The 15,713-nt window shown below is 34.9% G+C and overlaps 2 protein-coding genes across 3 annotated transcripts in view; one reads left to right on the forward strand and one right to left on the reverse strand.

The window, feature by feature from the left end:
• Nucleotides 1-15,713, reverse strand: part of Caps2 (calcyphosine 2) — a 103,374-nt gene that overhangs the window by 53,287 nt on the left and 34,374 nt on the right. The window lies entirely within an intron of this gene.
• Glipr1l1 (GLI pathogenesis-related 1 like 1) overlaps nt 1-15,713 on the forward strand; it is a 44,921-nt gene that overhangs the window by 833 nt on the left and 28,375 nt on the right. For both annotated transcript variants that reach the window (XM_005374327.1, XM_005374328.2), the window contains exon 2: nt 13,178-13,423. In XM_005374327.1, the coding sequence (XP_005374384.1) occupies nt 13,178-13,423 (246 nt within the window). The remainder of the gene's footprint in view (nt 1-13,177; nt 13,424-15,713) is intronic.

Below are 15,713 nucleotides of genomic sequence, written 5' to 3' on the forward strand. Positions count from 1 at the left end.
CCCTCCCTCTCCTCCTCCTCCTTCTTCCCCTCCCCCTCCTTTCAATCCAAATCCAGCGCATCCAAGACAACATATATAAAATTACAGCTTTCCTGATGACCGTCTCATTCTCTTTCTTATTTATATATCTTTTGAGCCGAAGACCAAAACAACACTACATACGTACTACTTTCTTTAAAAGATAAAATGTTCCAGAAGAATGTGAAAAACGAAATCAACACTTGAATAGTATCAAGTGGCCATTTTCATGAAAATTAATAAACTTGGGAAATTTAATTCGAAAAACATTGCACTTGCTATATTTTCCAAAGACCTTCATCACATAGACAATAAGGCAAAAGAGTGCTCTACATAAGAACAAGCAAAGAGAACATTAGATTACTAAAATAATTCCTACAATTTACATGTTTTAAACAAATTCTTGCATAGATATTATCTCACTGGGAATTTTTTTTACATTGTAACTTTTCCCTACAAATATGCCATTTTTATGAACATCATAAAATGTTAGTCTGTCTATGTGCTATGCAGATACAGATACTCTTCTACCTTATCTATTTCAGCCTTCTTTTTCTCTGGGGAGCAGAAAATAAATAATTTTTAAAATCACTTAAATAAGTTCAAAACTACGTTGTTCTGCTGTGTGGGAAAATGATTTTCTGAGAAGGAGTAAGTCTCAAATAGATTTGGAAAATAATATAAATTGATCTCTTTAATGCAGAATGGTTAAAAATATTTTAATATGTGATGTTTCTCTTAATCTTCAAATGACTGGGAAAGTCAAAGGTATGTATTTGCTATGTAGTGTTATCTAGTATTTTGACTCTAGACCCAGTTTTTAAAGGACTACACTATAAAAATGCTACTTAAATATGTATGTACATTTACACATAGATTCTATACAAACATACCTGTATGCTATCTTTTTAAAAGCAAACAATGAAAGGATAAATGTAAAATTAATTTAAGTGTACTAGAGCTATGAGAGAGGAAACGAGGCAATAGGTTGCAGGAGATAAGAACAAAAATGTATCTTCTTTAAATTTACCTTGTTTTTTAATTTGACTTGGTAAATGTGTAATTTGTACCCAAAGGAAAAAATAACCTTTTGAAAAACAAAAAAATAAAATAAAATAAAATTAATATACCAAATTGACCTCATACATATACTTAAAAATTATGTAAGTGACTTTGGAATACAGTGTTTCAACTGTGATTTCTATTGCAATAAATCTTAAGGCCAAAATTAACTAGAAATAAACCTTAAACTCAAAAAATGTAAGGCTAGCAGTGATATCTGTGAGTGATTTTGAAATGATTTTATTGCACATTATATCATACAGCAAAAAGTAATTATGCTAGCTTTTAGAAATCAAGAATTTCAGCATGAGAAGTAGATATAAGGGCATAGTCAAATTAAAACACTCTAATTTCTAAATCAGAGCTGAAATGTTAGCATGAATTCATGATATCTTTCTTAGTTATTTCCTAGCTTTGTCCACTGAAAAAGCACAGAAGCAATAATGACCATTATAGTAAGAATTCATAGCACCCATATTTTTGTATTTTTGCTCTGACAGAAGATTTCCATGGGGGCAAAGAAATGGCTGAATCCAGATGTGGGGCAGAAAATATATAAGAGCAACCTGGAATACTACTGAAGTGTCAGAAAGAAAGGAAGACCTAAAGATTAATAGGGTCAAAATTTTAAAAACTAAGAACACTTTTCTTTTCTTTTTCTTTTTTTCAGTACAAGGAATGGAATTCAGGAATACTGTATCACTGAGCTGCATCCAGCTCTTTTTTATTTTGTAACAGAGGTTCACTAAATTGCCCAGGCTAGCCTCAAACTTGCAGTCCTCTTGTCTCAGCTTCCTGAACAGCTGGACCCTTACAAGGATATAGAAGTTCACAAAGTGCCATTAGTCTTTCTATGGTAATGAGAAAGCACTGAAGAAAGTTAAAAAAATAATCGCACTGTCTTTAAAACCACTGAAGAACTATGGATTTGAAATAATTAGACAAAAGTTTTAAATAACAAAATATGTTAGGGAACGAAGAGAAATCTAGAAGCAAAGTGGGTGGATGGTGGAAAATATCAGCAAAGCAACTGAAGCTTAAGAACCAAGTGGAAATTCTAAAATTGAAAGAAAAACAATAGCTGAAATGAAGTCTTCATTGAATAGACTTTTAAAAAAACTAAATGCAGCTCCAGAAATTATTGGTAAATGCAAAGATAGATTATTAGAAATTATCCACTCTAAAGTACAGAGAACAACAACAAGCAGAATATAATACTATATATACAAAAACAGAATCTAATACTAGAACAAATCCAAATAGTCTCATGTCCATGTACAGGTATTGCTCATTTAATGACCAAATTGTCTTCCTGTGACTAGGATTGGTTGCTAAATGAGGAATTTCATTAAAATACTCAAAACAAAAACACGGTCAAAAGAAATTCTGACTTGATGACTTTGCCTGTATTTGTATCACTCTTACGTGCAGTACTACTATGTATAACATAACAAAAATCCGCAGTACTGTACTGTACAGCACCATCAGCAAAAATTACAGTACTATACTGTGACAAAAGCCACCACAAGGCCACACTGCCACTTCCACTCACGTCCCTGTGTCATAAGTCTGAGCAGGTCATAAGTCTTGAGTGGCTGGTCATAAGTTTAAACAGTCGAAAGCCGAGTAGGTCATTAAAGGAGGAATGGCTATATTTGAAGGAAATCAGAAAGAAAGCATACAGCTAATGAACAGAAGAATAACTTTACAAACTGTACAGAAGCTATAAAATCCTAAATCCAATGTCATCCAAACCTAACTAGACTAAGTAAAAGGAAATCACAGCTGCCATACTAGGGACAAACTGGTATTAATAAAAGAAAGGAAAAATCTTGAAAGCAATCAAAGTCTGGGAAGGAAATATTATATTCTCTAAAACATAAATGTAATACTGAATTATCCCATTCAACATGGAAATTAAACTATAAAGAGCAAAATGCTTTGAAGAGGACTATGCAAAAAGCAAAAGAAAGACATTTGCAAGCCAAAAAAAATGCTAAGTATGAAAATTCAAAAGCAAAATAGCTCTGTAAGAAATAATAAAGTTTTTCAGCCTTAAAGGAAAAGATCTCAGAGGAAATCTAGACTTGAGAGAAGAGTTACAAACAGTAAATGTGGGGTTTAATATGATAAATTTCTTTCATGTTTCTTCCATACTATTGGCTCTTTAGAGGAACTGTAAGGGTTTCAAGATGACTTCATAGAGGTACCCAATGCTGGGCGGGATGGTGCAAGCCTGTAATCCCAGCACTCGGGAGGCTGAAGCAGCCTGGGCTACAAAGTGAGCTCAAGGCCAGCCTGAATTGCATAGTGAGACCATGTCTCAAAAAGAAAAAAAGACAAAAAAAAAAAAAAGTAGACGCACCCAGCACTAACCTGTCTCCTTCACAAACAAGATCCAAAGGAACAAGTATATAGCTGCATTTTGGGGTGAAAGACGGTGAGAGAATACAGAAAATGAGCAAGAGAGAAACTGGATCCTTATAAGACTCAGCACATGGGACGACATTACAGCAGTAACAACAAAATATCCTAGCACCTGAGCTTGCAGCTCCAGAGCTAGAGAGTGTGTCTCCCCTCTGCAAGGGTGAGGGTGAAAGAGTCCCTGCAAATGGTTTGAGCACAGTAGTTGGTAAACATAGCCACTGTAAAGTTCCGTAACCCCTTCAAGTTTGCAGCCTACTTTATACCAGCGTCATGAGTGAGTCACCCACTCAGCTCCTGCCACCCCTCCTACAGTGCTGCACACAGTCATGCCTCACAAGCAGCATGGGAAAGGACTTTGTGTTCACTCCCATCTTGCCCAGTACAGTACTGCGGTTGCTGAGGCAGCCTTGAGAAACACTGCAGGTTCAACTGTCACCCTGATGCCAGAATGCACTGCCAAGAGAGGTCTTCAGAGAAACTTCCTGGTTTCTGGGCTACACTGTCACTCATTGTTGGACATTTCATTTTAATGACTCAGAAGAAAAGCCCCAGCCTTTACCCCACTGAGTATGCAAAGAGCCAAAAGAAGAACCAATAGGAATCTGCCTGGCTCTGGCCATGACCCACTCTCACTGGCAAGCATTACAGCTGAAAGAGTCTGGGAAAGAAAAGCCCTAGAAGTCACACCATCCCCCAGGTGCAGATAGCTGAGGGTATGGAAGTCTTGTTCGTGGCTGGGTATTCCCACAGTAGCAACAGAGTTTCTTCTACTCCTACACCTTCATGTTTCCCATTGCCAGCTGCTCCTACACCTTTCTGACCATGTACTGCCATCAAGAATGAGTATAAGAACCACAGAGGGGCTATCGCTGCTCCAGACATCACTTCTTTTCATGAAGCATTTGAATTTGCACCATTATCGGGTCAGAGGACAGGTGCTTCAGATCTCTCACCATTACTGGTGCAGCAAATGCCAGAGCTCCTTACAAGTAACAAAGCCACCATTAGTAGTGCCTAAGAAAACCCCCATCACCACGTAGGGGCTCCCACCTACACTGTCCAAGTGTCCAATGTGCAATAAACACACACACTGCTATCTGCATGGGCCTGCTTGAACTACAAGAGTGTCCCCACTCTTGCAAGCCATAATGTGAGAGTGGGGTCCCTCAAACACAAACATGGTATATACACTGTCCTCAAACGTGCTAATCACAGCCAAAGAACCCACAGGAAAACTGTGCTGTAGTCTCCTGATGGAAATAAAACCAACGTGAATCACAAAGCAATAACACAAGACACATCTTTAAGAGAAAGCTCCTTACAAAGAAGCTTACCCCATAGAAGTGATAAAAATATCTGATAAACTAGATACACAAATCTTGATGGAAGACACAAGAAATACAAAAGGCAAAGTAACAAAATAGCCTGCAAACATCATGACTCACTATTAACATACTCCAAACAAATTTAAATGGATGAAACTCTGATAAAAATTTTCAAAAAATTTTTGTCTAAATGAACATAGATAAACAGTAAATGAAATTCTGATTTGAATGGATCAAGATTTGAATGAAAAATTCAGCATAGAAGATACAGATTTTGAAAAGGAACCAAAACAAAGATGTGGGAAATACAGAGCTTAATAAATAAAATAATACTAATCAGTTGAAAGCCTCAACAGCAAATTACATAAAATAGAAGAAACCAAATCAGAGCTCAAAGACAGGCCTTGTTAAATATCTTTCTCAGAAATAAGACAGACAGAAAAACTGAAAAAGAATAAAGCATTCAAGATATTTAGGACACCAAGCCCTCACAGCTTTCCTCATGATATCCTGCCCTGTTTTCTCCAGGCTGCAGTTTTATCTTCTTTTTTTCTTCTTTTTCTCAGCCCAAAATCACTCTACAGAGCCAGTTTTTCCCTCATTCTTCACTTTTACCTTTTCAAATAAACTTTGCTACCACTTAAAAAAACTGGGATATCATTAAGTAAACAGAAATATCACATCATTGAAATATCTGAAGGCAAAGTGATAAAAGTTAAAGGAATAGAAAATTCAGTCAAAGAAATAATAGCATAAAATTCCCTACTCTTCAGAAAGTCACATAAATCCATATCCCAGAAGTTTATAGAACCTAACTAGACATAACTAGGAAAGATCTTCTCTATAATATATTCAAACTGTCAAAATGTAGGAAAAAGAAAAAAAAATTAAATATACAAAAGAAAGCACCCAGGTCAGAATTGAGGTAAACCCATTAGACTAACAGCAGCTTTCTCAGCAGAAACTCTATAACTCAGAAGAACATGGATGGTGTATTTCAAATCCTGAAAGAAAATAACTGTAAACCAAGATTATCATACTCAGCAAGATTATCCTGAGGGGGAAAAAAGAGAAATAAAGAATTTCCAAGAAAAGCAAATTAGCCCTACAAAAGATCCTTATAGGATTCATATATCCAGAAGTGAAAGATGGATAACCATGTGAAACTACAAAGCCAACTTATACAGTATTTATACAAACAAGAAATGAAAAAATCAAACATTATTAATGCAGTAAAACATCAAACTACAAAGATGAACAAAAAATAGCTTTGCATGGTGATGTATGTCTATAATCTCAGCAATCTAGAGGCTGAGGAAGGAGGATCACAAGTTCAATGCCAGCCTGGCCAAGTTATAGAGAACTTGGCCCAAAATAAAACATTTTTAAAAGGGCTGGGGATTTAATCCAATTCAAAGTTCCAGGACACAACTCCTAACAAGACACACACACACACACACACAGTGAACAAGAGAAGAATAATAAGTATTCAAGTCACCTAGAAGACCAAGTGACCACAGGAAGTCATTATAAACCAATAATAATCTTGAATGTAAATGGAGTAGATTCTCCAGTTAAAAGATACAGACTGGCTGAATGGATGTAAAAAATAAGACTCAAGAATATGCTCCTAATAAGAAATTCATCTTGCTAATAAAAATATACAGAAACTGAAAATCAAAGAATGGAAAATGATATCTTAAGAAAATGGAAATCTAAAGTAAGTAGGAATAGCTAGCTGCTATCTGGCAAAATAGACTAAAAAGAAAAAAGAAGTTAGCTATATAATGATAATCTGATCAGTTCATAAAGTAGACATAGTGGTTGTAAATTTACGCACAATTAGTATCTGAGCACCCAGCTTCATAAAACAAATATAACTATATCAATAAGAAAGACAAACTAATAAAATAAGAGCAAACTATTTCAATACTCCATTGTCCTCAATAGATAGATCAGCTGGACAAAACAAATCAACAAAGAAACACCAAAGCCTATAGATCAAATGGACTTAAGGGACTTTTACATAACATTCCATCCAAAAACTGCAAAATACAAATTTTTTCTCATCAAACATGGAATTTTTCTCTAGTACAGACCATAGAGTAAGACACAAAACAAATCCTAAGAAATTCTTTTTATTTTATTGAAAAAAGGTAAAACAGAATTTCATAACAAAATAATAGGAGAATAACAATAGTTAATACATTGCATATTGTCATCTTCAAAGTAGTTATTCAGAGTATAAGATATGGGCATAAAAAGTTCTCCAGTCAATATTAGGATGAAATTGACTTTTCAACGAACTAAGTGACATTCACAGCTACCTTGCATTTTTCTCCTCTTTCTTTTCTTTCCTTTCATTTCCCCCTTCCTAGTTCTTTTTTCCTTTTAAGCAGTTACTTAATATTTTGCAAAACCTGTTATACATTTTAGAAACTTATTTACTCTTTCAGTTATTCACATCAGGGAGACAATACAGTGTTTACACATGTGAGTCTGATTTATTTCACTTATGAGTATGGTCGCAGGTCGCATCCATTTACTTATAAAAGTTTCAAATTTATCCTTCTTTATGGCTAAGTAGTACACCATTGTATAAAAATACCATATCTTTTTTTAGCCATTCCTCAGCTGATCAGCGTTTGGGTTGTTTCCAAGATTTGGCTATGACAAATTGCGCTGCTGTAAGTATGGAGGTGCATATATTGTGGTGATACGTTTTTAATTCTTCTAGGAAGATACCCAGAAAGAGAATAATTGTGCTGAATGGGTCCTCTAATCCTAGTTTGATATCAGTGCTCTCCACACTGATTTCTGCTGTGGTTGCACCAGTCTACACTCCCACTAACAGTAGAGAAGTGTTCCTTTTTCCCCACAACCCCTCCAGTATTTGATATTGGTTGATTTTTTGATGATAGTCATTATTTCCAGGGTGAGATGGACTCTCAGTGTTATTTTAGTTTGCATTTCTCAAATGATCAATGATGCTGAACATTTTCTTATATATTTATTTGCCATTTGTGTATCCTCATCTGAGAAGTGTGTATTCATCTCAGATATCCATTTTTGGATTGGGTCTTTGAATTTGGGGAGGTCTGAGTTTTTTCTATTATTTATATGTTCTAGATAGCAGTCCTTTGTAATATTTTTTCCCACTATGGATTGTCTTTTCACTCCGTTGGTGATTTCTTTTAATGTGCAAAAGCTTTTTTAATAAGATGAGATCCTAGTTGTTGATTCTTTGAAGTATTTCCCATGCAGTCTGGGTTTTATTCATAAACTCTGCCTCCACCTATGTCTTTAAGATTTCTACCTACTTTCTTTTCCAGTAGATTTAGTGTTTCTGTTTTGATATTGCATCGTTATCTTATATGAAAAACTTAATATATAAATAAAATAGGTAATAAAACAGATATTATGAAAAAAGGAAGAGAAGAAATAAAAGAGAAAAAAGAAAAATTTATTATAGTCCAGCACAATGTATCTAAAAGCATACCATGAATTACTACAATTGTCTTACATATATTATATGTTTTATGAGCTATTAATCTGTTTTTTAAACATATATAATAATTAACTGCACATGGTCTTATAAATAAATTAATGTGATGCTGGCAAAATAAAACAGGGAGGCAAAATAAAAGGGGAAAAAACAAATTGAAATTTTTTATATACATGTACCAGTTTCCTACAATGGATGCAGTCATTATATACTGCAAACATTTGTACTAGTAAAAGTCAAAAATAAATTAAAAACAAAAGTACCACAAGAAAAAATAATAAACATCAACAATGAATAAAGGATATATAATTTAAAACATCCTACACACACACCCACACAAAAGAGCATAAACCAGAATTGGTACTTTGAGAAACAATGAAATCAACAGTTTTTTGCAAGATTAATCAAGAAAAAAACAGATGAGTACAAACTTTAAAAAAAAAAAAACAGATTTTAAAAAGAGACATTACAACAGACACCACAGAAATCCCCACTGGTGATTTCTTTTAATGTGCAAAAGCTTTTTTAATAAGATGAGATCCTAGTTGTTAATTCTTTGAAGTATTTCCCATGCAGTCTGGGTTTAGGTATTAAACCCAGGATCATTAGGAATTATTTTGAAGATGTGTATGCTAACAAACTGGACAATATAAGAGAAAGAGACAGGTTTCTATAAACATGTTATCTAACAAAACTGAAAGATAATATTAAAAAAAAAAAACAGAATAGACCAATAACAATTGTGTCTATTAAGCTGGATAGTGTCAACTTGATTGACTTTGGGATTCAACCAGGGGATTAGTAGGTCATACTAGTGGGTGTGCCTGGATGGGTCATGGAGGCATGGCCTTGAGATCTATGTCTAGCCATTCTTTTCTGGTGCTGTTTCCTTGATCTGCTTCCTGACTGCGATGAACTAAGCTACTTTGCTCCACTATGCCTATTCTCCATGACATTCTTGCCTTGTAGACTGCTGACCATGGACTGAATCTCCCAAAACTATGAGCCTAATTAAACTTCTCCTCCTTTAAATTATGGGTATCAGATACTGTGTCAGAGAAATGGCAAATATGACTCATACAGATAATGATACTGAATCTATAAGTTTCCCAACAAAGAAAACCACAAGATTGAATGATTTCATTGCTGAATTTTAAAAAGCTTTTGAAGAATCACTAATAACAATTCTTCTCAAACTATTTAATAAATATTTTTTGATAAATGGAAAGAACTCTTCCAATTCATTCTACAAGGCTACCATTACCTTATTAGTAAAACCAGACAAGGCCACAACAAAAAATATATATAAACCAATATTCATGATGAACATACATGCAACACACACACAGTAAAATACTAGCAAATTGAATTCAAGGCAACATAAAAAAGATCATACACCATGATCAAATTTATTTCAATCCAAGGATAAAAGGATAGTTCAACTTTTGCAAGTAAAGGCAACATATCACATCAAAAACTGAAAGACAAAAAGCATATGATTTTATCAATAGACACAGAAATCATTGGTAAGATTCAGTATCCCTCATAAAAACCATGAACAAATTAGGGATAAGGGATCATACCTCAACATAATAAAGGTAGCATATGACAAACTCACAACCGATATCATACTGATGGTGAAAAACCAAAAGCATTTCCCCTAAGATCAAGTACAGGACAAGAGTGCCCACTCGCAACATTCTTACTCAATATATTACTAGAAGTCTTATCCAAAACTTAGTAAAGAAAAGGTTTCCAAATAAGAAGGGAAAAATAAAATTATCTCTGCAGATTATAGGATTCTACACATAGAAAAACTAAAGGCACCACTAAAGGCTTTAGTTATTAGAACTGATAAACATATTCAGTAAAGTATGCAAAATCAACATACCAAAATCAACAGCCTTCCTATAAACCAATAATGAATTTGCCAAAAAGGAAATCATTGAAGGAATTCCATTCATAATAGCAAAAAATAAAACACTTTGCAAGAAACATAACTAAGGAAATGAAAGAACTCTGAAGTGAAAATTTAGAAACCATGGAAGAAAGGAATTAAAGAAGACAGGAAAAGATGGGAAGTCTCCCATGTTCATATACTAGAAGGACTAATATTGTAAAAATAGTCATACTACCAAAAGCCATCTACAGATTCAATGAAATCTTAATTGAAATACCAATGACATTCTTTACAAAACTAGAAAAATATCCTAAAAATCCCACCGAAGTTCCAAAATAATCGAAGCACTCTTGACAAAAAGTAAAGCCAGATGCATTATGATACTTGATTTCAAGGCAGGAGTCATATTAATCAAAGCAGCATTATAGTGGCATAAGAACAGACGTAAAATGAATAGAACAGAATAAACAGCCAAAACTAAACCCACAAATTTACACCCAATTATTTCTCAATAAAGGACCAAACTTATACTTTGTAGAAAGAAAAGCATTTTCAATAAATGGTGCTAGGAAAACTATAACTCCATATGCAGAAGATTGAAACTTGGCCCCTACATCTCACTCTGTACAAAACTGAACTGAAGACAGATCAAACATCGAAATATAAGGCCCTAAATCTGGAAATAATAGGAGAATGATGGGCAAAAATATCAAGACATTTATATAGGCAACGATTTATGGATAGGACTCCAAAAAAGATAGGAAACAAAAAGAAAATATGGCAAATAGGAATACACCCAACTAAAATCTTCTGCACAGCACAAGCAAAAATCAACAAAGTGAAGACACAACCTATAGCATGGGAGAAAATATTTGCCAACTGTTCATCTGACAGAGAGTTAATAACCATATACATAACCAGCATAAAACACTTAATAATTTAAAAAGAGTAATCTAATTTAAAAATGAGAAAACTGGATGGAGCTAGTCTGAATAGACACTTCTACAAAGAAAAAATAGAAATGGTGAACAAGTACTTGAAAAATGCTCATTATCACTAGAGATTAAGAAAACAGCAAACCAAAACTACCAGCATATAACATCTCACCTCAGTTAGAATGGCTGTTTTCAGAAAAATAACAAAACAAATGCTGGCAAGGGTATGGAGAAAAAAAGTAACTCTTATGTACCATTGATGAGAATTTAAATTAATAGAGCCATTATGGAACACAATACGGACATTCCTCAAAGTTAAAAATAGATCAATCATAGGATCCAGGAATCCCACTTCTGAATACATATTCAAATGACATGTAATCACCATACCCAAATGATACGTTCATGCCCATGTTTATTGTGGCACTTTTCACAATAGCTAAGATACGGAATCAACTTAGGTGTCCAACAAATGAATGCATCAAGAGAATGTGACATATATACATGATAAAGTATTATTCAGCCATGAGCAAAGATGAGATTATCTTATTCACAACAAGGTAGATGGAATTAGAAGACGTCACATTAAGTGACTGCTACAGTTTAGATCTAAAATGGCCCCGAAATTCTCCTGTGTTTTGAAGGTGAATGGATCATGCAGGTACTGTAATCGTCAGTGGATTCGTTCCTTGATGAGTTCAGTAGCTGAATGTGCTGCTAGGAAGTGGATCCTGGTTGGAGGTGGGTCCCTGAGGGTGTCAGCTGGAAAAATGTATTGTTGTCCCTGGCTCCTCCGTCCTCTCTCTGCTTCCTGGCTGCCATGGGCTGAGCACATTTTCTTCCACCGTGATACTCTGTCATCTTACTTCTGCCTTGGAGCCAGCCAACTCTGGACTGAAACTGAGAGCCAAAATAAACCTCTCCTCCTGGCAGTTGTGGGTGTTGAATATTTTATCCTAGTGATGGGAAAGTAAGACAGTGACATAAACCAGACAAAGAAAAGTGCCTTATATTTTCTGTCTTACATGGAAGATTAAAAAGTTGACCTGACAGTAAAAAGTGTTTACTAGAGACTGGGAAGTTGGGGAGGGAGAATAAAAGGGGTGGCATTTTATTCAAATGTGCTGTATGTATGAATGCATTAACTTTAACATAAATATGTGTTAATAAAATAGAAAATTTAAAAAGATTGGAAGTAGAGGAGAAAGACAAGCAAATTACTAACTACAGGACGAGGCCATCAGAAGTATATCAGATGCTGTGGAAGCATGGTTTAGCATGGATCACTGAACTGTCCCACAAATATCATTTTCCACCGGTCTTATTTTCTTCCTCTTGCAGAGTAAACTTCATGATTCAATATTTCCATTGTTTTTCCACAATCATCATTCCTTTTTTTCCCTTTCATCAAACTGTCTCTCCAAAACTCAAAACTGGGCTGGAGATATTACTCAGTGGCATAGCACCTGCCTGGCAAGCACAAGGTCCTGAATTTGATTCCCAGTACCAAAAAAAAAAAAAAAAAAAAAAATCAAAACACAGGGCTGCAGAGCACAAAAGATGGGAGACAGAAAAAGGAAGTTTTATATGCTGAGCAGAAAAGAACTAGTAGAGATGGAAAAATTTAAGAGGCAGGGGAGGAAATTCATTAACACATGCTATTAATATGTGTTAATAAACAGAATAATCAATGAATACTTTTTATAATAAATTCGCAGACCTCTGAATTACTAGACTTTCTCTGCCTTCTTTTATTCACTTTCAGAGTATTTGTTGAGTGTCTCTAATGTACCAGACCATCTTCCAGGTACTGGAAATAGAAAAATGAAGTCATAGAATGAATATTAAATATGTGTTTTTAAAATATAAATAAGTGGAAATTGCCACAATACCAACAAACTATATATTTATTAAATTAATAAATTTAAACAAAGTTTAACTTCTAATCATGAGAATGATTTTGATAAATGAATATGTAAAATTTGAAACTTTTTTTATTTTTCAGAGTTGGGATGACGGCTTAGCACAGGTGGCTGAAGCATGGGCAAAAGAGTGCAAATTTGAACATAACAGTTGTTTAAAAATACCATATCAATGCTCCAAACGTTTTGAACATGTTGGAGAAAATATTTGGTTAGGTGGATTCAGAGACTTTAATCCCAAAGATGCTATTCGTAAATGGTATAAAGAATACCAACTTTTTGATTTTGATAATCTATCATGTTCTGATGTTTGTGGCCATTATACACAGGTAAATATTTGGCAGTTTATTGATTAGTTCTTATTTGTGTACATTTCAATTGAAAGCCTCTTTTTAGAATTTTATCTTTTGTTTGTTGTCAGCTTCTGGAAAATTCACCTTGAGAGGTGTTGTTTATATTAGATATAGAATTTCATGTAGTGAGTTTTTGTTCAACTTGAAAATCTTACTCTGCTATCATTATGTTGTGTTGCTTCTAAAAAGGAGTCTACTGTAACCCTTTCATTTGTTCCTTTGTATGTAAAGCTTATTTTTTTACTTTTTTTTTTCTTTGTCATATGTCTTGCACAACTTAGTAATAAATGTACCATGGCTTTCTTTATATTTCCTTGCTGCAGTTGACTGAGCTTCTTAGCGTTTTAAATATATAGTGTAAACCAAATGTTTAAAACTACAGTCATTGTCTCTTAAAATATTTCTCTCACTCTCTCCTTTCCAGTGTCCAGTTACTTATGTAGATTACTTGAATTTGCCCCACAGGTTTTTAAATTTAATCTAATCTAATCTGATTAGCGCATATTAGTAGTGCAAAATAATGGGTTTTCTTTTGATATATTAGTGCATGCAGATAACACACTTTATTTCATCCCCCTTGTTCCCTTCCCTGTCCCTCACCTCTTTCCCTGGTGATCACTTCCTTATCTCTAGTAGACTAGATTCTACATTCCTGTCAGCCCCCTCACATGTACTTTTTTTGTAGATTCCCCATATAAGGTAAAACATATGATTTTTAACTTTCTCAGTCTGACTTATTTTGCTTAACACGACGGTCTCCAGTTCCATCCACTTACCTGCGGATGGCACAATTTCCATCTTCTTTGAGCTTGAATAAAATTTATTTCTTAATCCATTCATCTTAATCCATTCACCTTAATCCATTTTCTTCATCCATTCATCTGCTGACAAGCATGGAGGCTATTTCTACAGCTTTGCTATTGTTATTTGTGTTGCAGTACACATGGGTATGCAGGTATCTCCACAGCATGTTGCATTTAATTCTCTTGGGAATATACAGAGGAGTGGTATAGTTGGAACAATGGCCTCTGTGTTTAGTTTTCTGAAGAACTTCCAAATTGATTTCCATAACGGGTGTACTAGATTACTGTCTTAGTTACTTTTCTCATTGAGACAAAATACTCAACAGCCAAAGTTAAAGGAAGAAAGATTTATTGTAGCTCACAGTTTGTAGAGGTTTCAGTCCATAGCTGGTTGCCTCCAAAACAGAGTGGCATGGCACAGAGGCATCGCAGAGGAGCACTGGTCCATGGCAAAGCGCAGGCCTAAGGCAGCAAGTAATGTCAGCAGCCCTCTTTCCATGCCTTATGTTCCACCCAGGATACCCACCCTTAGGGCGAGTATCACTCACATCCAGGGTGGGGCACCCTTAATCCCAGCATTACATATTTAATTCCACCACTACATGCCATAGGTCCAGCTACCCCTAAAAGCTCCACCTGTAACCTCATGAGGCTTTGGGGGAGATATATAGATACAAAACCATAGCAATTGGAATTGTTTCACTCTGCTCCTCACCAGCATTTACTGTTTCTTGGCTTCTTGATGATGGACATTCTAGTTGAGGTCAGATGGAATCTCATTGTAGTTTTGAGTTGCATTTCCCTAATAGCTAAAAAATGTTGAGCATTTTTTCATATCCTAATCGGCCAGCTGTGCTTCTGCTGTTAAGAAGCATCTATTTATTTGCACAGTTTTTGAGTGGTCTATTTGATTTTTTTGGTGTTGACTTTTGTATATATTTTCAGTGTTGTTCTTCTGTTGGAAGAGTGGTTACCAAAGATTTTCTCTTATTTTAGCAAAGTCTGTCTCTTCCCTCTTGATAGTTTCTTTTGCTGTACAGACTGTTTTTAACTTGATGTAGTACCATTTGTTGATTTTTGCTCTTGCTTCCTTGCCATTTGAGTCCTGTTCAGGATGCCTTTCCTTTGACTAAGTCTTTCCGTGTTTCTCCGTGTTTCTTCTTCTTCTTTATGTTTGCTTATTTTCCTTTTGCTTTTTGTTCGTTTGGCTGGTTAGTTGTTCTGTTTGGTTTGGTTTGGTTTTTGAATTTTTGAGACAGGGTCTTGCCATGTAGTTCAGGCTGGGTTTGAACTCACTATGTATCCCAAGCTGGCCTTGAACTTGCGTCAATCTTCCTGCCTCAGCCTCCTGAATGGTGGGATTATAGGTGTGTACCACCATGTTTGATTCTCCTATGTTTGATTCTAGCAGTTAAATGCTTCAAGTGTTGTACCTATGTCTTTGACCCATTTTGAATTGATTG

Source organism: Chinchilla lanigera, unplaced genomic scaffold (assembly GCF_000276665.1).
Source record: "Chinchilla lanigera isolate Chin_1 unplaced genomic scaffold, ChiLan1.0 scaffold00004, whole genome shotgun sequence".
In the NCBI taxonomy this organism is placed as follows: domain Eukaryota; kingdom Metazoa; phylum Chordata; class Mammalia; order Rodentia; family Chinchillidae; genus Chinchilla; species Chinchilla lanigera.